This window comes from Sus scrofa, chromosome 11, assembly GCF_000003025.6.
Source record: "Sus scrofa isolate TJ Tabasco breed Duroc chromosome 11, Sscrofa11.1, whole genome shotgun sequence".
Taxonomy (NCBI): domain Eukaryota; kingdom Metazoa; phylum Chordata; class Mammalia; order Artiodactyla; family Suidae; genus Sus; species Sus scrofa.
Window position 1 is genome coordinate 45,251,302 of NC_010453.5, and position 26,967 is coordinate 45,278,268.

At 37.3% G+C, this 26,967-nt stretch overlaps 1 protein-coding gene across 7 annotated transcripts in view; it reads left to right on the forward strand.

Moving 5' to 3' along the window:
- Positions 1 to 26,967, forward strand: part of PIBF1 (progesterone immunomodulatory binding factor 1) — a 286,663-nt gene that overhangs the window by 175,256 nt on the left and 84,440 nt on the right. For 5 of the 7 annotated variants that reach the window (XM_021065663.1, XM_021065658.1, XM_021065659.1 and 2 more), the window contains exon 15: positions 24,623 to 24,753. In XM_021065663.1, the coding sequence (XP_020921322.1) occupies positions 24,623 to 24,753 (131 nt within the window). Of the gene's footprint in view, positions 1 to 1,569; positions 1,690 to 5,188; positions 5,323 to 24,622; positions 24,754 to 26,967 lie in introns of those variants that run through there. The other 2 variants (XM_021065664.1, XM_021065665.1) reach the window with 2 other exon arrangements.

Sequence of the window (26,967 nt, forward strand, 5' to 3'; positions counted from 1 at the left end):
GATCTGGTGTTGCCGTGAGCTGTGGTGTAGGTTGCAGACACGGCTCAGATCCCGTGTTGCTGTGGCTCTGGCGTAGGCTGGCAGCTACAGCTCCGATTGGACCCCATATGCCTCGGATGCGGCCCTAAAAGGACAGAAAGACAAAAAATTAAAAAATGAAGAATATCATTTAAAATAAGAGAAATAAAGAATTTCTCCAACAAACAAAAGCTAAAAGAGTACAGCATACTAAACCCATTCTAAAAGAAATACTGAATGGGCTTCTCTAAATAAAAAAGAAGTAAGAAGAAATAGGATGGAGGAAATCACAATTGGAAGGCAATCACTTAAGCCAGTATACAGATCTAAAAGGAAAATAAAAACCTATTGTAAAAGTGATGATAAACACCAGAAACAGCAAAAGGACAAACATGAAAATGTTGAAAACGGACTTCAAAGTCAAAGAATGTGGGGAAGGAAAGTGAGAAAATCTAGAGTTTTTTTTGTTTGTTTATTTGTTTTTTATAATGTGTTGGAGCCTATATGACTATCAGGTTAAGTCAAGCAGATATAGGAAGGGGTTAACATACTTAGAAAACAGGGCAACCACAAATCAAAACCAAACATTGCAGTCACAAAAGCTAAAAGGAAAAGTACATAAGCATAAAATAAAAGGAAATCATCCAACCAAAAAAAAAAAAAAAAAAAAGAAGAAAGGAGAAACATAGAATCAACCGGAAAACAAGATTTTAAATGGCAATAAATACATATTTGTCACTAATTACCTTAAATGTCAATGACTGAATGCTCTAATCAAGTTTTTGAGAATACAGAGATGAAACTCAAATGACTAATATTAGAATTAACATTAAGTGCTATTCAAAATAAGTCTGAGATTATATATAAATGAATTGCCAAAGTAAAAGTACTAACAAATATTCAAAATGAAAACAAATACTTCTCTTATAGCCGCTTTATTGAGTGTAATTGACACACACTAACCTGCACAAATTTAGCGTGTACAATATGATAACTTCTGGCACATTTGTAACCACAAAACCATCACCACAGTGAACCTAATGACAGAATGCATGTGTCACTGCAGAAGTTTCCTTGTGCCCTTTTGGAATCTCTCTCTTTCAACCCTCCCCACCCCCACCCTTGTCCCCCGATACTGCTGATTTGCATTCTTTAACTTTAGATTTGTTTGCATTTCCTAGACTTTTATATAAATAGAATCACTATGCATTATATATACACACTACTTTTTTATGTCTCCTTTCATTCTGCATAATTATTTCAAGATTCATCCATAGTTCATTTCTTTTCATTACTGAGTAATTTTCCATTGTATGACTATACCACGGTTGTTCATCTATTCACCATTGGGTTATTTCCAGTTTTTACCTATTAGAAATAAAGATAATATAAACATCCATGAACAAGTCTTTGTATGAGCATATGCTTTTGTTCCTCTGGGATAAATACCTGCGAATGGAATAGTTGGATCATATGGTAGACGTCTAATGTTTTAGAAAACTGCCAAACTGTTTTCCAAATGTTCATACTGTTTACTGTTTCTCCCATCAGCATTATGAAAACTGTGGTTTCTCTTCATCCTTGCAAAGACTTGATATGGTCAGTCTTTTTAAATCTAACCATTATAATAACTGGTACATAGTGGTATCTCATTGAAGTTTTAATTTGCATTTCCTTCATAAGCATCTTTTCATGTGCTTCTTTGCCCTTTGTTTTTCTTATTGGGAGAAATGTCTATTCAAATTTTTTGCTAATTATATCATAGTATTTTCTTATTATTAGGAGTTTTGAGAATTATTTTTATATTCTAGATACAAGTCTCTTAGCACCTGTATGATTTGCAAATATTTTCTCCTGTTCTGTGGCCTGTCTTTCCATCTCTCTTTTTTTTTTTTTTTTTTTTGTCTTTTTTAGGGCCACAGCTGTGGCAGACGGAAGTTCCCAGGCTAGGAGTCCAGTTGGAGCTGTTGCTATTGGCCTACACCACAGCCACAGCAACTCGGGATCTGAGCCGCATCTGCAACCTACACCACAGCTCATCTTAACCCACTGAGTAAGGCCTGGGATTGAACCTGTGTCCTCATGGATGCTAGTCAGGTTCGTTAACCACTAAGCCACAATGGGAACTCCCTCCATCTCTTAACAGTGCTTTTTGAGGAGCAGAAGTTTCTATCCTGTCCATTTTATCAGTTTGCACTATGTTTTAGATGTTGTATCTGAAGTATCTTTGCCTAACCCAGGATCACAGTGTTTTAATCTGTATTTTTCTGTGGATCTTTCATAGTTTTAAGTCTGTGGTCCATTTTTAATGTTTGTGTTGTGTATAGAATATAGATGAAATTCATTTATATGTATATTGAAACAAAATTGTTCTAATATCACTTGTTGGAGACCCTTGTTGAAAATCAGTTAATCATCTGTGTTTGAGTCTCTTTCTGGACTCTGTACTGTTCCACTTATCTCTTTGTCTGTCTTTATGTCGGTACTACACCAGCTTGATTACTGTAGCTTCGTAATATCATCCAACTCTGTTTGGGTTCAAAGCTTTTTGGCTACTCTCCATCCTTTTCATTCCATATGAATTCTATAATCATATTTTTTCTTTTTCTTTTTTGGCGCCTCATAGCATATGGAGTTCCCAGACCAGGGATCAGATCTGAGGCGCAGTTGCAACCTATGCCGCTGTAACTGTGGCAACACCAGATCCTTTAAGCCCATTGTGCTGGGCCAGGAATCAAACCTGCCTCCTGGCGCTGCAGAGACGCCACTGATCCTGTTGTGCCACAGCAGGAACTCCCCATAATCATTTTTTTAAACTGATTTTGATCGAGATTGCATTGAATCTGTGAATGAAATGAGGATAGTTGACATGTTAATAATATGAATATTCTGACCATGAACCAAATATATAGCTTTCCATTTATTTAGATCTTAATTTCTCTTAGTGGTGTTACTTTTTAGTTTTTATTTTAAAGTTTCACATCTTTTGACCACTGTTAAAACAGTGTATGTGTTTTCCCATCCTTTAACTTTTTTGGGGCCTCACCCACAGCATCTGGAATTTCCTGAGCCAGGGATTGAACCCTCACCCCAGAGGCAACTCGAGCCACTGCAATGACAATGCCAGATCCTTAGCCCACTGTGCCATGAAGGAACTCCATCCTTTAACTTTTAACCTTTAAAGTTGTCATATATGCAACATACATAGTTATATCTTGCTTTTTTATCCAATCTGAAAAATACAACCTTTAACTGGGGTTTTTAGACATTTACATTTAATGTATTTATTAATATGGTTATTTTTAAATCTTTTGTTTTCTATTTGCCTTTCTATATCCCCCTTTTTTTCTTGCCTGCTTTTTTGAATAGTTTTTATTAATTGAATAGTTTTTATCATTCCATTTTATCTCATTGGCTTGTTGGCAATCAATAACTGTTATTGCAGTGGTTGCTTAAGATTTATATATATATATATATATATGTATGTTTAACTTATCAATTTGATGTGATATTTTACTACTTTATGTATAGTATAAAAACCTTACAATAATATACTTCCATGTGTCTCTGCCCAGCCTTTGTGCTCCTCTTGTCATATGTTTTATTTATAAATGTCTAAGCCTCACACTACATTGCTATTGTTTTTACTTTCCCTTTTAAAGAAGTATAATAATATGAAGAAAAGATATTACATTTAACCAAATAGTTACCATGCCTGCTGTTCTTTATTCCTTTGTATAGATCCAGATTTCCATCTGGCATCATATCGCTTCTGGATGATGTACTTATTTTAACAATACTTACAGAGTAGGTCTGCTGGTGATGAATTCTTTTGACTTCTATATGTTAAGAAAGTTATTTTACCTTTTTTGTTGTTTGGTTTTTGTTTTTACTTTTCTGACTGTCATTAACAAAAGTAAAGATTAAAACATATTTCTCAGTTATGTTACTATAGCGAAATAAATTGGAACTATGCCTTTGAGGGTCCACTTTTTCCTTTTTATTCCGGTAAAATTCACATAACGTCATAGTCACCATTTAAACCATTTTAAATTGTATAATTCAGTGGCTTTTGTTACGTTGGTAGTGTATAACCATCGTCATTGTGTATAACCATCGTCATTGTTTAGTTACAGAACATTCGCATCACCCAGAGAGATACCATGTACCCACCAGTCAGTCATTCCCCAATCTCCCCTCCCTCCACCCTCTGGAAACCACCAGTGTGCTTTCAGTCTCTATGGATTTGCCTGTCCTACATGTTTCATAGAAATAGAATCATGTGCTATGTGACCTTTTATGTCTGGCTTCTTTCACTTAGTGTAATGTGTTCAAGATTCATTCATAGTGTCCCATCTATCAATACTTAATTCCTGTTTGCTTTTCTTTGTTGTTGTTTTTAATTGTTATTATTCTTTTTGTTTGTTTTGTTTGTTTTGGTTTGTTTTTATTACTCAATGAATTTATTACATTTATAGTTGTACAATGATCATCACAATCCAATTTTATAGGATTTCCATCCCACACCCCCAGCATTTTGGGGGTTTTTTGCTTTTTAGGGCTGCACCTGCGGCACATGGAGGTTCCCAGGCTAGGGGTCTAATCAGAGCCACAGCAGCCAGCCTATGCCACAGCCACAGCAACGCCAGATCTAAGCTGCATCTGCGACCTACACCACAGCTCATGGCAATGCCTGATCCTTAACTTACCGAGCTTCAGGAGGCCAGGGATCAAACCCACAACCTCATGGTTCCTAGTCAGATTCGTTTCCACTGCTCCACGATGGAACTCCCCTTAATGCCTTTTTATGACTGGATAATGTTCCATTGTACATTATGTCATGCTTTGTTTATCCATTCATCAATTGATGGACATTTAGGTTATTCCATCATTTGGCTATTGTAATAGCCCTGCTGTGAACTTTCATGTACAACTTCTTTTTCTTTCTTTTTTTTTTTTTTTTTTTTTTTTTTTTAGCACTTGTTTTCAGTTCTTATGGGTGTATACCTGAGTGGATGTGCTAAGTCACATGGTAATTCTGTGTTTGACTTTTTGAAGAACCATTAAAGTGTTTTCCACAGCAACTGTGCCATTTTACATTCCCATCAGCAAAGTCCAGGATTGCAATTTCTCACACCCTTGCCAATGCTCATTTTTTTTTGTTTTTCAGGTTTTATAAGTTTCTAGTCATCCTAGTGAGTATAAAGTATTGTCTTGTTTTGGTTTTGATTTACATTAACCTTACAACCAATGATGTTAAGCATTTTTGTGTGCTTAATGGCCATTTTTTATATCTTCTTTGGAGAAATGTCTACTGAAGTTCATTGCCCATTTTTCAACTGTTGTCTTTCTGTTGTTGAATCCTAAGAGTTCTTTATATATTCTGGATATTAAACCATTTTAGCTATATGATTTGCAAATACTTTCTCCCATTCTGTGCATTGTCTTTTGCTTTCTTGTTTCTCTGATTACAGAAAATTTTAATTTTGATGGAGTTCAAGTTATCTGTCATGTTTATTGTGCTTCACCTTTGGGAGTTTTTGTTCACTTGAATTTTTTAATTTTTCACTTTACCCTTAAATTATTTTTAATAAATATTTACATGTTTAAGTTGTACAACATGATGATATATATTAACATGGTAAAATGGTTACTACAGTCAAGCTAACTAACATATGTATCTGCTCACATATTTACCTTTTGTGTGTGTGTAGTGAGAGCACCTGAAATCTACTCTTGTAGCAAATTTCCAGATATATCACATATTTGTAAACCCATTCATCCATTGGTGGCCCTTTGGGTCATTTCTGTCTTTTGGCTATGAATAGTGCTGCTCTGAACATTCAAGGACAAGCATCATATATTTACCTATTTTAATGTTTTTTGAGTATACACCTAAAAGTAGAATTGCTATACTCACCTTTGTTTTGTTTTGTTTTTTAATATTTTTCATCTTTATTTTTGGAAGATATTTTCCCTAAGTAAAGAATTCAAAGTTGACTTTTTCCTCTCTTTCTCTCTTTTTCAGTACTTGAAAGATGTTGTTCCACTCCCTTCTAATTTGTATAGTTTTTGTCAAGAAATATGTCATCTTTATCTTTGTTCCTCTCTAGGTAATATGTCTTGTTTTTCTAGCTGCTTTTAAGATTTTCCTTTTTTTTTTACTGGTTTTAAGCAATTGGATCATGATGTGGCTCACTGCTGTTTTCTTTATGTTTCCTGTGCTTTGGTTTTGTCAAACTTCTTGTATATGTAAGATCATCAAATTTGCAAATGTTTCAGGCATTATTTCTTTAAATATTTTTTCTATCCCACTCTCTTCCTTCCCTTTGGAGACTTCATTAAACATATATCAGGCTTCTTAAAGTTGTACTATGACAGAACAAATGATGTTCTGTTCTCTTTTTTTCACTCTTTTTTTCTTTTTTTCTTTTTTTTTTTTTTTTGGCTTTTTCCGTCTGCATAATTTTTCTTGTTAAATCTTCAGGTCCACTAATTTTTTTTTCCCAGTATGTAGTCTGCTACTAATCCAGTCCACTGTGTTTTTCACCTCAGATATTGTACTTTTCATTTCTAGAAGTTCAGTTTGAGGTTTTTTTGTATCTTCCAGGTTTCCGTTTAACCTTTTCTAACTTTATTTTCTTGAGCATATGAAATACAGTTTCAATAACTGTTTTGATAGCCTTATGTAGTAATTCTGATATTGTGTCATTTCTTGATTCTTCAATTAAGTTGACTTATCTCATTATGTATCATATTGTCCTTCTTCTTTGCATACCTACTAATTTTTTTACTGGATACCAGATTTGATGATTGTACTTTGGAGCTAAATATTTTAGGGTTGCTATAAGTTTTTGTAAGCTTTTTTCTCAGACATGTTTAAGTTTCTTGGAGAATATTTGGTCCTTTCACAGCTTGCTTTTAAGCTTTTAAAAGCAAAGAAGGGTTCATCTTAAGGCTAATTTTTCCCCCACTGCTGAGATCAAAATCTTTTGCGTACTCTACCCAATAACCTGTGAATTAGTGGGTTTCTTACTTTGGCTGCTGAAATGGCACTATTCCTGGCCTCTGTGATTTTCACAGAATGTTCCTTCTAATCTTTCCAGTGGTTCTGTCTCAGTCTCTGATAGTTACTTTATACTTGGTTACTGTTCAGTGCCCAAGTGAATACTCAAATTTTAGTGTCCTTTCTCTGTGCAGCTCTCTTTTATTCAGTACTCTAGCCACCTTGAGTTCTTTTTCTAGCAATTGCTCCTTAATTTAGGGAGTTTGTCAGGCTCTGCCTTTATTCCCCCTCCCTGCACCATGGCCTGGAAACTCTCTCCATGCACTTAACTGGCGTAGTCATAGAGCTGGGCTCACTTTGTTTGTTTCCTCTGTCTCAGGGGTCATTTTCCCTCATTGCTCAATGTCCAGTGTCTTCATTAGATGGTCCAATATAAAAGAGAAAAGAGTTAGTTGGCTTCCTTTTTTGTGTGTATGTATATGTCTAATTCTCAAGAAACTATCAAGTTAGAGTGTGATATAGAGTTTATTAAATAGTAAAAAAAATCTAGGCTAAATCATAAGGCATGCCACATTACCACTACCAAGAATTGGTCTTCCTTTGCTACCTTCTTTTAAACCCTGATTCTTTCTCTTTCCAGGAAATAATTATCCTGGAAATATTTAATTCAGGCTCCACTGTATTCAACCACTGGTGAAGGAAAAGAGGCACAGTCTTGTCCTGTTAGCTTGTACAATCTGTTTACAAAGCTTTATCTTCTAGCATAAGCACTTACAGATTTATCACTTTTAGCTAACTTAATTTTAGAAAAAGACATGCGCAATCTCAGGTAACCAAATAACAAAGTTTAGTTGCCTAGAATTTTGTACTTAGGAGGCATTTCATGGAATCCGGCTAATTTGCTATAAAACTTGAGATTGCTAGATTTAAGAGACTTCAAGATGCATATAATAAAGCAGATCTATATGTACTAGCTTTAAAAGCCATTCATATTGGGGAGTTCCCGTCGTGGCTCAGCAGAAACGAATCTGACTAGTATCCATGAGGACGCAAGTTCAATCCCTGGCCTCGCTGAGTGGGTTAAGGATCCAGTGTTGCTGTGAGCCATGGTGTAGATTGCAGATGCGGCTCAGATCTGGCATTGCCGTGGCTGTGGTGTAGGCCAGCCCCTACAGCTCCTGATTTGACTGCTAGCCTGAGAACCTCCATATGCTGCAGGTGTGGCCTTAAAAAGACAAAAGAAAAAGAAAAAAGCCATTCATACTGGAGTTCCCTAGTGGCTCAGCAGGATAAGGATCCAGCGTCGTCACTGCTGTGACTCAAGTCACTGTTGTGGTGTAGATTTGATCCGTAGCCCTGGAAACTTCCATATCTTGCAGGTGCAGCAAAAAAAAGAAAAAAAAAGAAAGAAAGAAACCAAAAGCATTCATAGTATATGGATATATTAAAAAAAAGATTGCAGAATAATCTGTATTGAGTTTTATATTTGAATTTAGTGTGTGTGTCTGTGTATAGGGGATGGAGTTGTGTTTCTGTTAAAGAGAAAACGCTTAGAAAATATGCTAAGCTTATGTATATAAAGTAAGCTTTATTGGAGTAAACACAAAGAGGTACCAGGCATTTGTTATCACCCAGGTTCTCTTTCCACAGGAAAGTGTGTTTAGGCTAGCATAGATGGTCTGAGGTACCATAGAAAGGGACCTGATAGAAGGATTCCACACTAAAACGTTGTACACATTTAAAGTGAAAGAGGGTAGGGAGCATCTAGGTGAATCACTGTATAGAAAAGCAAAAGCAAAAGTTAGTAATATGTAATAAGATAATTAAGATAAGCATTATTGAATAGCAGTGATAACATAGTCTATTACAAATTTTGAGTAATATTAAAACCAAAATTACAGGAGTTCCCATCATGGCGCGGTGGTTAACGAATCGACTAGGAACCATGTGGTTTTGGGTTTGATCCCTGGCCTTGCTCAGTGGGTTAAGGATCCAGCGTTGCCGTGAGCTGTGGTGTAGGTTGCAAACGCGGCTCGGATCCCACATTGCTGTGGCTCTGGCATAGGCTGGTGGCTACAGCTCCAATTACACCCCTAGCCTGGGAACCTCCATATGCCACAGGAGCAGCCCTAGAAAAGGCAAAAAGACAAAAAAAAAAAAAAAAAAAAAAAAAACCACCAAAATTACAGATGTTTTATATATATATAAAAGATATATACATAATATATAAGATTCATAAATATATAAAATAGATAATAATGGCCAACACTTGAGTTGTGCTATGGTATGAAACAATAAAAGGGTGAGATCCTGGGTTTGTCAGCTTCCCAGGCTTCCTAAGTCCTGAAAGAAGCTCTTCTGACTGAGAGGGCTTCCACTGGATTGACAAGTGTATCAGAGAAGAATCAAGGAATCAGAAAAATGACTCAGATGCAAAGTTTATCAAGCTTACTCTTAGGTTCCTGGTGGATATGCTGTTGGCATAGTTAACATACTGAGTACTGTATCATATGGTCCCTCCAGCTCTTCAAATCTGAAATGTTCACCAAGCGATCAAGCCTTCAGAAAACTGGCTACAAAGTTGACCTGAAACTGATTTGGATTTGGACTGATTTGAATATAAATCTAGTCCTTTATAATGAAAAGCATAACTACCAGCTGAGCAAATAGCGCTCGTTGTTTTCTGACCATGACCTGTAGTAAGAAGTGCGCCTTTCATAGCAACCCAGTACATACATATGTATGTGTATTTGCTTATGTGTGTGTATAAGGAGATATATGTGTGTATCTGAAATGTATCTAATTCACAACACTGTGAATTCCCTTACCACATGGTGCACATTCTACTCGTTGCCATTTTGTTCTATTTACTTTTTTATTTTTTTTTTTTTTTTTATTTTTTTTTTTTTTTTTTTTTTTTTTTTTTTTTTTTTTTTTTTTTTTTGTTCTATTTACTTTTTTAATTTTTATTTTTTAATACTGCTTGCAACCCACAATGTGAAAACCTTCATTGGACAGATATATAACATATTTTTTTTTCTCTTTATGGAAGCCTCCTTGAGAAATCAGCTTAGAGGTAGAAAAGAGAAGAAAGGTGAAGCAGTAAGAATGAGGAAAGCATGTTAGAGAAATGTGGGGTCATCTGGTGTGACTCTAGTGTAGAAACTTGTCACACTTCCCAGTTGTGTGTGTCCACCATCTTTAGGAGCAATGCTACTCCAGTCTCTGTCGTTTTGAATTGATAATATAATACTGACACAATTGTTATACTTTCCTATATTTTTATCCTGCCCCTTTTCAATCGGTTTTTTTCAATTTGTTCAAGACTGCCCCTTGAATAATCTCGAACAAGTTTGCTGCGGTTTCTCCCATTGGTTAGAATTAGTACCATTTGCAGATGTGAATAATTTTAGTCTATAACTCTGCTCCTCCAAATTATTTGTATTTAGATTGTGTATGATCACGACTCCGAGAGCCTCACCATTTTCCTTCTTATCTAGGGAAGTAATTAGGCTTCATCCTCACAAAAGTTACCCCTCAAATTCCGTGGTGATTCTTAGAATAAATCTTGTTTTAAACTTTATTGAATTTTTTCAAAGGCTTCAAATCCATGTTTTAACATTTTTATCACTAAGTGGTAGACATATTCTTGACAAACTCCAATGAAGAACAGGATTTCCCATTATAAAGACCATGTAACTTTTCCTCCAAATAAATTTGTTCCCTTATGGTTCTTTATGCAGAAAGAACTCTGTGAGAATATTATAAAGGTAATGTCACTGTGGAATGTTTTAGTCTGTTCCATGCCACTTAACTCAGCGTAAGAAATAAACTATTTAGGAGTTCCCGTTGTGGCTCAGAGGTAACGAATCCAACTAGTATCCATGAGGACACAGGTTCAATCCCTGGCCTCTCTCAGTGAGTTAAGGATCTGGCGTTGCCATGAGCTGAGGTGTAGGTCACAGATACAGCTCATATCCTACATTGCTCTGCCTGTGGTGTAGGCTGGCAGCTGCAGCTTCAGTTCTACCCCTAACCTGAGAACTTCCATATGTTGCCAGTGAACCTCAAAAGACAAAAAAGAAAAAAAAAAAGAAATAAACTATTTATGTAAGTGACTTTGTCAAATTTTAGGTAATACTGATGTGAAATTCAGTCTTTGAGCAAATATTTGTGGAATACCTGCTATGGGCTGAATATTGTTCTAAGCTCTGGGAATAATCATTCAATAAGACAAACAAAAATTCCTGCCCTTTGGAGCTTATGTTCTGTGTGGATGGAGACAAAGCTTTTTCCCATGTAAAATATATACTCAATTAGAACTTAAGTTGTATGAAGGAAATAAAGCAGGGAAGAAGATAATGACTAATTATTACTGCTTGTAGTTCCCAGCCAAATGGGCACACAGAAGGCATAAAATGAGCACCGTAGTTCTTATAGATCTTCTCAAAGTGACCATAGCAGCAAGGAAAGTGGCATAGCGCCTATAGGTCCCTATGACTTCCATACACACTGTGTGTGCATATACGTATACATGCATGGCTTTAGTCTGCATTTTGTCGGGGGGCAGGGGGGTTGGTGAGGGAAAGGAATTCTTTTCACATTTTGGGCTAGTCTTACATAATACTGCTTTCTTTTCTGCTATTGAGAGGCAAGAATAAATTCAAAGCATATGATACTGAAGTAGCAATGCTGGATTCCCCGTCCCACTGAGTGAGGCCAGGGATCGAACCTGTGTCTTCATGGATGCTAGTCAGATTCATTTCGGCTGAGCCATGACGGGTACTCCCAACTATTTATGAAATAGTTAATGTTGGATACATGGGATTAGAGTTGACCTTCCATATTCACAGATTCTGCATTCATGGATTCAACCAACTGTGAATCAAAAATATTTGGAAAAAAATTCCAAAAAGTTCCAAAAAGCAAAACTAAATTCGCCTCATACCAACAACTATTTACATAGTATTTACATTATATTTACAACTCTGTGCATAGTATCTACATTGTATTAGGTATTATAAGTAATCTAGACATGATTTAAATTGTATGGGGGAATATGTGTAGGTTATATGCAAATACTGTGCCATCTTGTATATGGGACTTGCGCATCCTCAGATTTTGGTATCCATGAGGGGTTCTGGAGCCAACACCCCCCCACACCCCACCGTGAACACCAAGGGATGAGTGTACATTTGTCAAAACCCATAGAATGTACAACATCAAGAGTGAACCCTCATGTAAACGTGGACTTTGGGTGATAATGGTGTGTCAGTGTAGGTTCATTAACTATAACAAATGGTGATGGTGGGGGAGTTGTGGCGATAGAGGGACGCGGGGAGTATTCGGGACTCTGTACTTTGGCTCAATTTTGCTGTGAACCTCAAACTACTCTAACAAGGTCTTTAAAAAAAAAGTGTGAAAGAGGATGAAATCTGAAAACACACAAGAAGGATAAGATGGGAGGAAAGAGTGGGAAAGATGTCAGTGGCTTACTTTCTGTGAATGTTATCGTGGCTACTTTTTGTCCCTTGTGGGAGTTGTCAGTCTTTGAAGCTATTTTAGTTGGTAGTAGGAAAATAAGGAAAATATCCCCTGGAAAGTAACTTAGTCTAGAGAAAAATTAACTGCTTGACATAGGTAACAGATCTTAACTTTTCTGTAATGTTAAGGAATTGGGAGCAACCTCGTTTTCTCTGTGTGTCTGTTTGTTTCACGTGGTGCTTCACCGCTCATGAAGTTAAAGTCGTATTTTGTGTGGATGCACAATATGAAATGTAACTGGAGATGAGGGATAATTAAAGTGTTTCACGAAGTTTCATGAAGAAGACAAAGTGAAAAGACTGTTGGAACAAGCAGATCGAGAAGTAATATGCAACAGTATCAAAATACTACCAGAAATTGCCCCTAATGTGTATAAATTATTATTAATTATCGTCATTCTGTCTCTTCTTTTTTGAGCTTCTGGTGTAGAATTATATAGAAATTGACATTTTTATTTTAATTATGATAAACATATATGTATCTACCATGTGAATGGCTGTTTCATTACATAGACAAAACATTAACTTTGATTGTAATAACTGCTCTTTATCTCATCGTGCTTAACCAAGAAGTCTTTGTCATGGTTCATTCTGGAGAAAAATCAATTACATGGATCCAGGGCAATATACTAGAATTTATTCTTTAAGCCATGTTTTTAAAGGTTCACATACCAGGTTATATGAGTGAGTGTGTGTGTGTATGCACGCACATGCACACACACCAAATGTCAACCACATTTGGTAAGAAAAATAATAACTTGTTTACAAATAATATGCTGTGTTTACATCAAATAAGATAATTGTTTAAGCTTTTTCCCTTACTGATATTCCTTGGTAATTCCTAAGTGACTGTAATTTTTTTTCTCCCAGGAGCTATTACAGATCACTGTCAATCCCTGCTCCCCCGTCATCATTGCTGTACAAGTGAGCCACATTAATGAACTTCCCAGGGGTAGCTTTGAGGAGGAAAAAATTTAAAACACTTGAACTCAAAAATTCCATTCTCTGACACTAATCCCGGTCCTTCCAGCTCTCCCAGTCCTTCCAGCTCTCCCAGTCCTTCCAGCTCTCCCAGTCCTTTCATTCCCACCAAATCTGTGCTCATTACAGGTCTCAGACTCATAAACTCTTCCTATTTCCAATCTGTCAATCCCCTCCTGGCTCCACTTTGCCTCCTAACCCAGCCCTGGACCTTATCAACCATCTGAGCCCTCCATTCACTGGCCCTGTCCAGCGCTCTGGCCAGATTCATCCATCAGGCTTTTCCTGACTTACCCCACCTTTAGCCTAGTATCTTACAATCAAGTAGTTACTCAATCAATATTTAATGGAAGGGAGGAGAGGAGAGAAAATTCTTTGATTTTGTGTTGATGTGCTGAAAATTTCTCCTGGAAATTTGTTATTTTGCTACTTGGAAGTGTCACAAATTCATGTTGTTGAACGTGAACCCTTAAGGCCCTCATTCCTTTTGCCCAGTGTTTTTATTTTTCTGTATTTATCCTATTTCCCATTATCTTCATTGCAGGTCACTTCCACTCACCCCAAACCATCAGTACCATCCATCATCTGTACCTTTTACTTATTACAATTAGGTCATCTAATTGGGAGTTCCCATTGTGGCTCAGCCGTAACAAACCCGACTAGTAACCATGAGGACGCGGGTTCCATCCCTGGTCTCCCTCAGTGTGTTAAAGGATCCGGGGTTGCCGTGAGCTGTGGTGTAGGTCGAAGACGCAGCTCAGATCCTGTGTTGCTGTGACTGTGGCATAGGCCGGATGCTGCAGCTCCAGCTCCTATTCCACCCCTCGCCTGAGAACTTGCATATGTCATGGGTGCGGCGCCAAAAAGACAAAAAAAAAAAAATTATTTTGCTTGAGTCTTTTTCACCCAGAGTGTTTAGTATCTTCACTTTTTTCCCCTGTTTGGTCCCTCTTCAAAAAAATAAGTGTGTTTTCCCACTGTGGCACAGTTGGTTAAGAATCCAACTGCAGTGGCTCAGGTCACTGCAGTTTTGGGTTCAATCCCCAGCCCAGCTCTGCGGGTTAGAAGATTCCATACTGCCACAGCTGTGGCTTGAGTTCAACCCCTAGCCCGGGAACTTCCATATGTTGAGGTTGCAGCCATTAAAAAAAAAAAAAAAATTAGAGTGTATGTGTATGTACATACGTACACGCATAATTTGTGTGTTTGTGTTGACATATGTAACTTTCAAAATGTAACCCCTCTCTCTGTTCTTAGTACCTTTGGCTCTCTTCCCCCTTCCTTCAGCTGTACCATTCCTCAGTGATCACCAGTGACTTACTGATTGTCAGTATTCTCATTTCGGCCCCCTGGTCTCTCTGTGGCATGACGTATAGATGTTATATTCTAGAAATTCTGTCCTCTCTTTGCTTTACGATGCCATTCTCCCTCATATGGCTCTTTAGTCTTCCTAGCTTTTGTCTTCATCTTCTTCTAGCCCTGAAATGACAGTTCCCTCATGTGTCTGCCCTTTGCTCTGTTCTTAAATGTCAGTAGTGGTTCTTAAATGTTAGTGAATATAAGAATCACCTAAGGTTTTCTTTAGAATATAGGTTTCTTAGAGTTCCTGTTGTGGCTTAGAGGAATCCAACTAGTATCCATGAGGGTGTGGGTTCCATCGCTGGCCTTGCCCAGTGAGTGGGGGATCGGGGATCCTACGTTGCTGTGGCTGTGGTGTAGGCCGGCAGCTGCAGCTCCTTTTGACTCTTAGCCTGGGAATTTCCGTATGCCACCAGTGTAGCCCTAAAAAATATATATATTTATATAAATCCTGCCCTCAGAGATTGTGATTAAGTAGGTCTACAATGAAGACTAGAAATCTGCTCTTCTTGTGACACTAATAAAAGTGATGCCGGGCCACATTTTGAAAAAAATAATGTTCTATAGTCCTGTCTACTCATGAGTTCACCCAGCACTGCCATGCTAATTTCTTTCAATATTTTAACCTCCTGCTCTCATGAGTTTCTCCTTATTATCTGGACCACACTTTGAAAACCTCAAGACCAGAGCAGGGCTAATAATCAATGAGAAGGCCCTCGCTTTGGGTCATTAAAATAATAAAATATTGGAGTTCCCGGTGTGGCTCAGCAGTAACGAACCCGCCTAATATCCATAAGGACTAAGATTCAATCCCTGGCCCTGCTCAGTGGTTTAAGGATCTGGTGTTGCTGTGAGTTGCAGTGTTGATCGCAGATACAGCTTGGATCTGACGTGGCTGTGGCTGTGGCGTAGGCCAGCAGCTGCAGCTCCAATTTGACCCCTAGCCTGGGAACTTCCATGTGCCATGGGTGAGGCCCTAAAAAGATAATAAAGTGAAATAAAATATTTACTAAAATTCTTGTAAACAGCTGTTGCCCTAAGTCCATAAGTGGCATTCCACCACCACAGTCTTGTCTGTTGTGGTCCCTCTCCAGAGAGCTTCTAGACCTCCCCACCTTCCAGCAATGAAAATTAATACCCAGGGGAGTTCCTGTTGTGACCCAGAGGGTTATGAACCTGACTAGTATCCATGAAGATGCAGGTTCAATCCCCGGACCTGCTCAGTGGGTTAAGGATCTGGCATTGCTGCAGCTCCTATTCAGCCCCCAGTCTGGGAACTTCCATATGCCACAGGTGGAGCCCAAAAAAAGAAAAAAAAAAGTTAACACCTAGAACCATAGAGTTTCTCCAGGATTCTGACCCTGTGAAAAGGCTAGTATCCTAATTGGCTGAATTATATTCATTAAATATTACGCCTGTTTGGGGTTCCCTGGTAGCGTACAGCTGGTTAAGGGTCCAGCGTTGTCACTGCTGTGGCTCAGGTTGCTGCTGTGGCATGGGCTAAGTCGCTGGCCCAGGGACTTCCACGTGCTGCAGGCATGACCAAAAATAAAATTTAAAAATAAAAATAAGAAATTAAAAATTTTTTAAAAAGCAGTTCCCATCGTGGCTCAGTGGTTAATGAACCCGACTAGTAGCCTTCAGGTTGCAGGTTCAATCCTGGCCTCTCTAGGTGGGTTAAGGATCTGGTGTTGCCATGAGCTGTGGTATAGGTCTCAGACAGTACTCGGATCCCCAGCATCTACAGTTCCAATTTGACCCCTAGCCTGGGAACCTCCATATGCTTCGGGTGTGGCCCTAAAAAGACAAAGACCAAAAAAAAGAAAGAAAGAAATATTAACTCTGTTGAAGATGTTGATATCATTGACCATGTGGAGGCACAGGAGAAGAAGCTGGTTTTTAATGGGGAGGATGGTGAATTCAGCCTGTAAGACGGTTAAGTGCAGTACCGTTAAACCTGCTAATAGTTGGATGGGGTGGCTTACGGTAAGTCCAAGAGCACGAGAGCTGTACTTTCTAGATTTGACTGAGCACCAGAATCTAAGGCCCAGCCCTGAGAAATGCTGATTCATTGGGACTGGGGTGGAGGCCAGAAATCAGTTTTTCAAGGTTTCCCCAAGTGATTCTGATGATTGCTTAGGTTTGAGAGTCGCTGCTTTGGCCTGAGAACCTAGAGAAGTAGTACCAAAGGACTGCCCTGTATTAGACCTCCAGTAGGCATTTTCCATTCCAAGGTGCAATCAGAAAGATCAGGCAACAGGATATGTGGATTTTTCAGCACAAGCTACCACCACTACAAAGTATCACTTGTATGTGTATTATACACAGAAAGCAACTCAATGGTAAATTCCATTCAACAGAATGCATTTTGTCCCTGGTAAGAAAGAGTTTATTTTCTAGGAGTTTCTTTGAAAATAAACTTCACAAGGAAAAAAAGACAAAATCCCACATTTAGGAAAACACAACAAAATGTAGTCACCTTCGTATGTTTTTTAAATTTTAAGAGAAAATATATAATGAAGTTTTAATCAGGTATTGCATTTCTCTGAATCATATGTACAGTTTATTGAAACAAAGGAGAAATAACAATTCTATAAAATGTTGTATCATGGGCTTGTCCTGAGTCATTCATTACGTATATGATTCCTGAGTCACTAATTACTAATACTTTCCTATAAGGAAAAGATTACTAACAATAGGCAAGGTGAGTGATTGTGAAACTTTGAGTACTAATGATTGTAGTTACAGAAAGGCTTTTTTAAACCATATTGGAGGAATTAAATGCTGTTAAATTACACTGATTTCAAAAATAGATCCATAGCATCACTTTTCATTGAAAAACATGTATCCCCCCCCCCACGGAATTAAATTACATTTGGGGGATTCAGAAGTCCACAAGTTTATAAAGAAACATAGTCTTAAAATTGATGGCACTACAATAGTTTTATAACCCAGAGAGCAAGAAGTTTATAGGTTGTATTTTAGAGATACAGTTTGAAAGTAAGGCTTATGGCCCTTAATTTTGTTTATAATACTAAAACCTAATATATGTAATTGCTCTAAGGAAAAAAAATGAACTGAAATAATCAGGACTAATAACTGCTGTTATATTTTTTCATGCAACCAAAGTTAGATTTGATAAATGTAAACATGGCTTATTTTAGACTACAGCTAACTCCAATTTGTCAATGGCCTTAGTTCTTTCCGACCCCTGCTCACCACCCCCACCTCCACCCCACTCCACCCCCACAATTGTAAACATAAAACAACTTGTCAGTTCAGTTTATTCAGTTAGGGTCAGTTCTGTGAAAACAAAGTCAAGGCAATTGTTTGATTTAATTGACTAGCGAAACTGGTTATACAGGTAAGTAGACCTTAGTTTTATTTTTGTCCAGCCACATATTTGAATGTTCATAAAGTAACTTAGTAGAGTAATAAGATTCCAGTGACACTGTAATAGATTTGGAAGAATGATTACCAGAGCAAAGAAAAAGAACACTAAAACCCAAACTATAGACAATATTCACGGTATATTTTTTTTTTTTTTACGGCCCTGCTTTCACTGTCATGAGTTGTGTCCAAATAAAAAAAGAAGTCTTCTTTTCTTTCACTCTTCATTTCCTTTTCTTGAGAAATATTTCCTCGAATATACTTCCTATGGCAAAAATTTCTAATAAAAAATTTCTGATGTAATCTAAATGAATAGTTTAAATAACTTTTATCAAATGGTCTCCAAACTGTACACGAATATCCTCTAACAGTTGGTCAGCCACCTCTTGGCTTCACTTTCCTCCTCACCGTCCCCCCCCCCAGACCTCATCATGCTTGATCATTTTCACAATGAATGTTTCTGCCCTTAGTTCTTTCTGCCTTCCTCTCCACCTTCCACCATACCCATCCTGCTGTTCTCTACACCTTCAGCTTTCGAGGCTGCTAGTCACTCCTTTCTTTTTTCTATGAGAGGAAAATTTAAAAATAGCAGCACTAACATAAATGATATGTTTAGATCCTAATTGAGAGGGAAAAAAAAGATAGATCTTGTAAAGGTAGTTTGAGGAAGAAATAGAAATCATTTCTTAAACAAGCCAATCTTTAGTCTCAATTAAACTTGTCAGAGATTATGAAGGAAAGGGAGGGAATTTTTTTTAATATAAAAAGTAGAATTTTATTGTCAGTGAACATGTTATAAGTTCATAAAGTTGAAATTTTATATTTTTGTTCTGTATAATCAAATATTCTCTTCCCCACTCCATCATCCTTTTTTTTTTTTTTTTTTTTTGGTCTTTTTAGGGCCGCACCCACAACATATGGAAATTCCCAGGCCAGGGGTCGAATCAGAGCTACAGGTGCCAGCCTGCGCCACAGCCACAGCAATGTGGGATCTGAGACACGGCTGCAGGCTACACCTCGGCTCACGGCAAAGCCAGATCCTTAACCCACAGAGTGAGGCCAGGGATCAAACCCGCATCCTCATGGATCCTAGTCGGTTTCATTACCACTGAGCCACAACAGACACTCCTCACTCATCCTTATAATAGTAGACTTCTACCACTTTTGTTGTGATTGTTTAGTTTTTGCATATCCAAGTTTAGAATACCTTTTCTGAGAACTTACTGTGTACCAACAGAGTCAGGACCTGCTGATACTGACAATACTGTGTTTAGTCCTGTTCTCACATTTTACATTTGCTTAGGAATAAAGAGAAAACACAAGCAAAAAAATAAGGTTGATTGGGTATATAAGTTGATAAAGACCTTTAGAAAGAACTTTGGTCTTATGTGTCAAAAATACTTCGTAATTGTACCCCTTTAAACTTAGTGCATTTTCTGTTCTGAAAAAATTTAACAAACAAGATGTTAATTTAAGAAAAAAATACCTACAGAATTTTTCCGCTGTTGTGGCTCAGTGGAAATGAATCTGACTAGTATCCATGAGGATAAAATTGTGATTAAAATTGTGGCACAATGGCTTACTAGGTAGTTTTGTAACCACTTAAAATATAAAAAATATAAATCAAGATACTCCAAAAACCTAGAAGAATGATTATAAGTGGAAAAGAGTAATATGAAGTTGTACAGAGTATACTAGCATTGAACAATCCAAAAAAGAATTAAGAAAACAATTTGATTTGTAAAGTACTTTGGAATAAATTTGAACAAAGAAAAGACTTGTGCAGTGAAAACTGCAAACAAGATGTTAATTTAAGAAAAAAATACCTACAGAATTTTTGGAATAAATTTGAACAAAGAAAAGACTTGTGCAGTGAAAACTATAAATCATTCCTGAAAGAAATTAAATAAGACTTAATAAATGGAAAGATATCCCATGTTCATGGATTAGAAGATTTGATTGTTTGTTTTTTCTTTTTCACTTCTTAAATTGAGGTATAGTTGATTTACAATATTGTATAAATTTCAAGTGTACAACAGTGATTCACAATTTTTAAAGATTATACTCCTTTTATAATTATTATAAAACATTGACTTTTACCCCTGTGCTGTACAATATACCCTTTTTTTTCTTTCTTTGCCCGAGGCATATGGAAGTTCCTGGGCCAGGGATTGAATCCAAACCACAGCAACAACCCAAGCTGCTGCAGTGACAATGTTGGATCCTTAACCTGCTGCACTGCAAGGGAACTCCTATGCAATCAATATATCCTTGTAGCTTATTTATTCTATGCATACTAGTTTGTACCTCTTAATCACCTACCCTTATCTATCTTTCCCCTCCCTACAGGATGCACTTTCTGTACTGGTAACCACTAGTTTGTTTTCTTTGCTTTTTTTTTTTTTTTTTTTTTTTTTTTTGCTTTTTAGGGCCACACCTGCGGCATATGGAGGTTCCCAGGGTAGGGATCAAATTGGAGCTGTAGCTGCTGGTCTGCATGACAGCCACAGCAGCTCGGAATCCGAGCTTCGTCTGTAACCTACACTGCAGCTCACAGCAACACCAGATTCTTAACCCACTGAGCAAGGCCAGGGATCAAACCCACAACTTCATGGTTCCTAGTTGTATTCGTTTCCACTGCACCACAATGGGAACTCCTAATTTGTTTTCTTTTTTAATATTCACTAATTATATTTTTTAGATTCCACAGATAAGTGATAACATACAGTATTTTTTTTTTCTTTCTTTCTAGGGCTGAACCTGAGGCATGTGGAACTTCCCAAGTTAGGGGTCAAATCACATGTACAGCTGCCAGCCAACACCACAGCCACAGTAATGCAGGATACGAGCCGCATCTGCGACCTACACCACCACCGCTCACAGCAACAGCAGTGCTGGATCCCCATCCCACTAAGTGAGGTCAGGGATCAAACCCTCATCCTCATGGATACTAGTTGGATTTGTTTCCACTGCACCCCAGTGGGAACTCCTGTCTTTTTCTATCTAACTTATTTCACTAAGCAATGATGTCCTCCAAGTCCATCCTTGTTATTGTAAATGACAAAATTTCATTCATTTTTGAATTTTTTTTAAATTAAGGTATAGTAAATTTACAGTTTGCCAATTAAAATTTCATTCATTGTTATGGCTAATAGTATTTCATTGTGTGTATATATACATACATATATATACACACCACATCTTTTTTACCCATTTATTTGTTGATGGACACTTCAGCTGCTTCTACACCTTGGCTATTGTAAATAGTACTGCTATGAACATTGCAGTGCATGCATATTTTCAAATTAGTGTTTTTATTTTCTTCAGATATATACCCAGAAGTGGGATTGCTGTATCATGGGATAGCTCTATTTTTATGTTTTTGAGGAACCTTCATGCTGTTTTCCACAGTGGCTGCACCAGTTTACATCCCCACTGACAGTGTTCCTTTTTACCACATCCTCACCAATATTTGTTGCTTGTGGTCTTTTTGATGACGGCCATTCTGATAGATGTGACGTGGTATCTTACTGTAATTCTGATTTGCATTTCTCTGCTGATTAGTGATGTTGAGCATCTTTTCATGTGCTTCTTGGCCTTCTGTATGTAGAAGACTTACATTGTTAAGGTGACCTTACTACCCAAAATGATTTACAGATTCAGTGCAGGCCCTATCAAAGTCCCAAAGGTATTTTTTGCAGAAGTAGAAAGACCCATCCTAAAATTTATGTAGGATTTCAAAGGACCTTAAATGGCCAAAATAATCTTGAGAAGGAAATAGAAGAGTTGGAAAACTTATATGTTCAGGCTTTTTAAATTACTATGAAGTAAAAGTAATCAAAGCAGTTTTGTACTGGCAGAAGGATAGATATATAACACTGATGGAGTAGAATAGAGAGTACAGAAATAAATCTCATATATATGGTCAACGGTCTTTTTTTTTTTTTTTTTGGTCTTTGTTTGCCTTTTTTAGGGCAGCACCCGTGGCATATGGAGGTTCCCAGGCTAGGGGTCTAATCAGAGCCTTTGCTGCCGGCCTATGCCACAACCACAGCAATGCCTGCCAGAACCAAGCCGCGTCTTCGACCTACGCCAAAGCTCATGGCAACGCCAGATCCTTAACCCATTGAACGAGGCCAGGGATCAAACCCACAACCTCATGGGTCCTAGTTGGATTCGTTTCCGCTGCACCACGACGGGAACTCCTGGTCAGTGGTTTTAAAACAAAATTACCAAAGTTTTGTCGGGAAAACCATTTAACAGAGAAAAGACAGTCTTTTTTTCTTTTTAGGGCTGAACCTGCAGAATATGCAAATTCCCAGGCTAGGTCAAATTGGAGCTACAGCTGAGAGAGATGCCACAGCCACAGCAGCACACAGGATCCAAGCCACGTCTGTGACCTACACCACAGCTCATGCAGTGGTGACCCTTAACCCACTGAGCGAGGCCAGGGATTGAACCCAAGTCCTCATGGACACTAGTCAGGTTCATAACCTACTGAGCCACAGCAGGAACTCCCAGAAAAAGACAGTCTTTTCAACAAGTAGTGCTGGTAAGATTGCATATCTACATATAAAAGATTGAAATTGGACCCATATCTTAAACTGTATCCAAAAATTAACTCAAAATGGATCAAAACCCTAAAATTTCAGAAATAAGGATATAACACTCATAGAAGAAAACATAAGAGAAAAATCTTCATGACATTAGGTTTGTCAATGGTTTCTTTAAAATGACACCAAAAATATGGGCAACAAAAGCAAAATGGGTAAGTTGGACCTCATAAAAATTAAAAACTTTTGTGACCAAAGGGCAGTGTTAAGAGAATGAAAACCCACAAAAAGGAGAAAATATTTGCAAATCATTTAGCAATTAAGGTTTTTAATATACAGAATGTACAAAGAAATCCTACAATTCAAAAGTAAAAAAACAGCCTAACTAAAATGAGGGAAAAAGAACTGAATAGACATTTCGCCAAAGAGAATATCCAAATGGCCCATAGGCACATAAAATAACTGTGTTGGTGAGGATGTGGAGAAATTGGAACCAGGTGCATCATTAATAGGAATGTAAAATGATGCAGCCACTATGAAAAACAGTTGGCAGTTCCTCAAAAAAGTTAAATATAGAATTACCATATGACCCAGCAGTTCCACTCCACTCCTAAGCAGATGCCCAAAGGAATTGAAAACAAGGACTCAAACAGATACTTACATAGCACAGCATTAGTCGCAATAGCCAAAAAGTGGAAACAACACAAGTACCCATCAGCAGACGAATGGATAAACAAAAAATTTTTTAAAATAAAATATGCTGTAGACATACAGTGGAATATTATTTAGCCATAAAAAGGATTGAAGTTCTGATACCTGGTACAACATGGATGAACCTTGAAAATATTGCATTAAGTGAATTAAATAGACACAAATTGACATATCATATGATTCCACTTACATGCAGTATCTAGGATAGGCAAATTCATAGAGACAGATCAAATAGAGGTTTCTGGGAACTGGGGGTAAGAGGATTGTTTTTACTACTTAATGTGTACAGTTTCTGTGTGAGTTGATGAAAATGTTCTGGAAATAAATACTAGTGATGGTTACATATCATGCGTGTACTAACGCCACTGAATAGTACACTGTCAAATGGATAAAATGGTAAGTTCTATGTTGTTTATATTTTTAAACGTAATTATTTAAATTTTTAATTATACATAGTGATTTAGGTCCATAAGTTATACATAGTGGTTTAGGTTCATAAATAAAGATGAAAGGAGGAGTTCCCTAGTGGTCTAGTGTTTAAGACTGAGCACTTCCACCTGGGTTCAGTCCCTAGTCTGGGAACTGAGATTCCCACATCAAGCTGCTGCACACCACAGCCAAAAAAAGAATTTTTTTAAAAGATGGAAAAGAGCATGAAAAGCACTAAATTATATTGTGTTATGTTATTTTGATTAGAAATAAGTTCAAATAAAAATTTTCGTTTTTAGCTAATGGATATTGATTAAAAGAAGATAAATTTTATATTACATATCTTCTCATACCAACAAATGGTCAGAAAATTTAGGTGACCCATAACCAAAATTGGCAACAATATTTAGTTAAAATTTTTCTTTCCTGTTTACAGTCTTTATTATTATTTTAAAGAATAGTTATGTTGACTCATAATTTTTAAAACCTTCGCATTAACACTGGAAGTGTTTTTCAGAGTAATTCATGTAGGGGAGAGCTGGTGGGCTGTGTCTATACTATGTAGAACATTTTGAACACTTTTAGTTTCTTGTAAAATTGTCCAGATTTTAATGAAATCTGTTTTTCTTTAGCTTGACAGGGCCAATTCTCTGTTAAACCAGACTCAGCAACCTTACAGGTACCTCATTGAATCAGTGCGTCAGAGAGACTCTAAGATTGATTCCCTGAAGGAGTGTATTACGCAACTTGAGAAAGATGTCAGGTAAACCCTCTACAAATCTTTGATTTAAGTAAAGCTAATGTGTGCATAATACCACTATAGATGAATTCAGGTTGAAATTGTGAAGAAAAAATAAATAATGTAGCTGGTCTTAAATGTTTGAGGTTTTTTGGTGTTTTTGCTTTTTGCTTTTTAGGGCCACACCTGTGGCATATGGAAGTTCCCAGGCTAGGGGTCGAATCAGAACCGTAACTGCCTGCCTAGAGCACAGCCACAGCAAAGCCAGGTCTGAGCTGGGTCTGTGACCTACACCATAGCTCAGAGCCACACCGGATCCCTAACCCACTGAGGGAGGCAAGGGATCAAGCAGGCATCCTTCCTCATGGATACCAGTCGGATTCGTTTCCACTGTGCCACAACAGGAACTCTTTTTTTTTTTTTTTTTTTTAGCTAAGCTGGTCTTAAATGTATTGAATATTCAGTTTCTCTTAGAAAAACTAAGTCATTATTAAAAATAAATGCATATTCCAAGGTAAAAAAAAAGACAAACGAACAACTAAGGTCACATTAAGGTGTTCACATTCCACCTTATACATTAGAAGTCTTTAGTCTGGGAATAGCAGTGCTACACTGATGACCTAAGCACTCCACCCACCCTCAGGCACACAGCAGCCATCCGGTCCTATCCTTGTTCCCTAGAATTCTTTGGTGGGATGGGCCACTTGTGGAGTCAGAATGACTTTTTAAACAGGTAAAATATATGCATTTACTGAAATTCATGTTGACTTTGCCAAGGAATTTTTGAGCTCTTCTTCTTCTGACCCTTTACATGAAGTAAACCATGAATTGCCTCAGTGTAAATAAGTTCCATTTACTTCCTTATATTGACATTGTTCTCTTAGATGACACTTGATCCAGAAGACTTACTCCATGTAACAATCATTCAGATTCTTTACCTCTTCATCTGTATGATCATTTTCGTCTTTTTAAATTACAATGAAAGGATGATGCTATGGGAAGAAAAGTTTTAACTCGTGGATGCTGAGTTAGTTGGCCTAATTGTTATTAGATTTTAAGATTATTTAGAATAAATTATGAGATAAATTATTAGCCAAGTCATAAGTGTAAAAGCAAAGAATTAGATGGGAATGAAAATTGTTAAACTAAGGAATTGGAAAAGGTAGTTTTATTGGAAAATATAGTTATTAGAGAAGACAGTTCTTAAATTCAGGTTTCCTAAATATATAACCAAAAAAATAAAACTACTGGTAATTAACTCCAAAGTGTGAGTGTTCTTTCTGATGAATCAGAATAATTCTATTCCAGGGAATTCCCGTTGTGGCTCAGCGGTGACAAACTCGACTAGTATCCATGAGGACTTGGGTTCAATCCCTGGCCTTGCTTAGTGAGTTAAGGATCCTGCATTGCCATGAGCTGTGGTGTAGGTCACAGACTCAGCTCAGATCCCTTGTTGCTGTGGCTGTGACGTAGGCCAGCAGTGGCAGCTCCGATTCAGCCCCTAGTCTGGAAACTACCATATGCCTCAGATGCAGCCCTACAAAAAAAAAAAAAAAAAAAGACAAGAAAAAGAATTCTATTCTCGTTTATTCCCCACCAAATTAATTGATCCAGAATATTACTCCTAATCATAATTTTTGATGATATGATAAAATAATTTAAAATAATTTAATAAGTTCCCATCTTGGTTCAGTGGAAGTGAATCTGACTAGTATCCCTAAGGACACAGGTTCCATCCCTGGCCTCACTCAGTGGGTTAAGGATCCGGCATTGCCATGAGCTGTGGCATAGGTTGAAGATGTAGCTCAGATCTGGTGTTCCTGTGTCGGTGGCATAGGCCAGCAGCTGTAGCTCCGATTTGACCCCTAGCCTGGGAACCTCCATGTGCCACGGGTACGGCCCTAAAAAGACAAAAAATAAAATTTAAATAAAATAATTTAAAATCGCATTTAAGTTTTAAGTGTCAACACAAATAACAGTTTTATTTCTAGATTAATTTTAAAGTTAAAATTATATTTAGAATATTTATAATGAGCATTAAAACATTAATTCAATGAGTTATTTAAACAGTTCTAAATAGCTGTTAGGGGCAATGGAAATTATGTCTCATCATTCACTGGCACTTGGTTATCTTAGGGAAACAGAGGAAAGAACTCACAAGAGACCTTTTTTCCTTCCATATTTGATATATTTGAAATTTTGCATAGAGTTTTGTTTTACCTTTGTAATCTTTTTTTT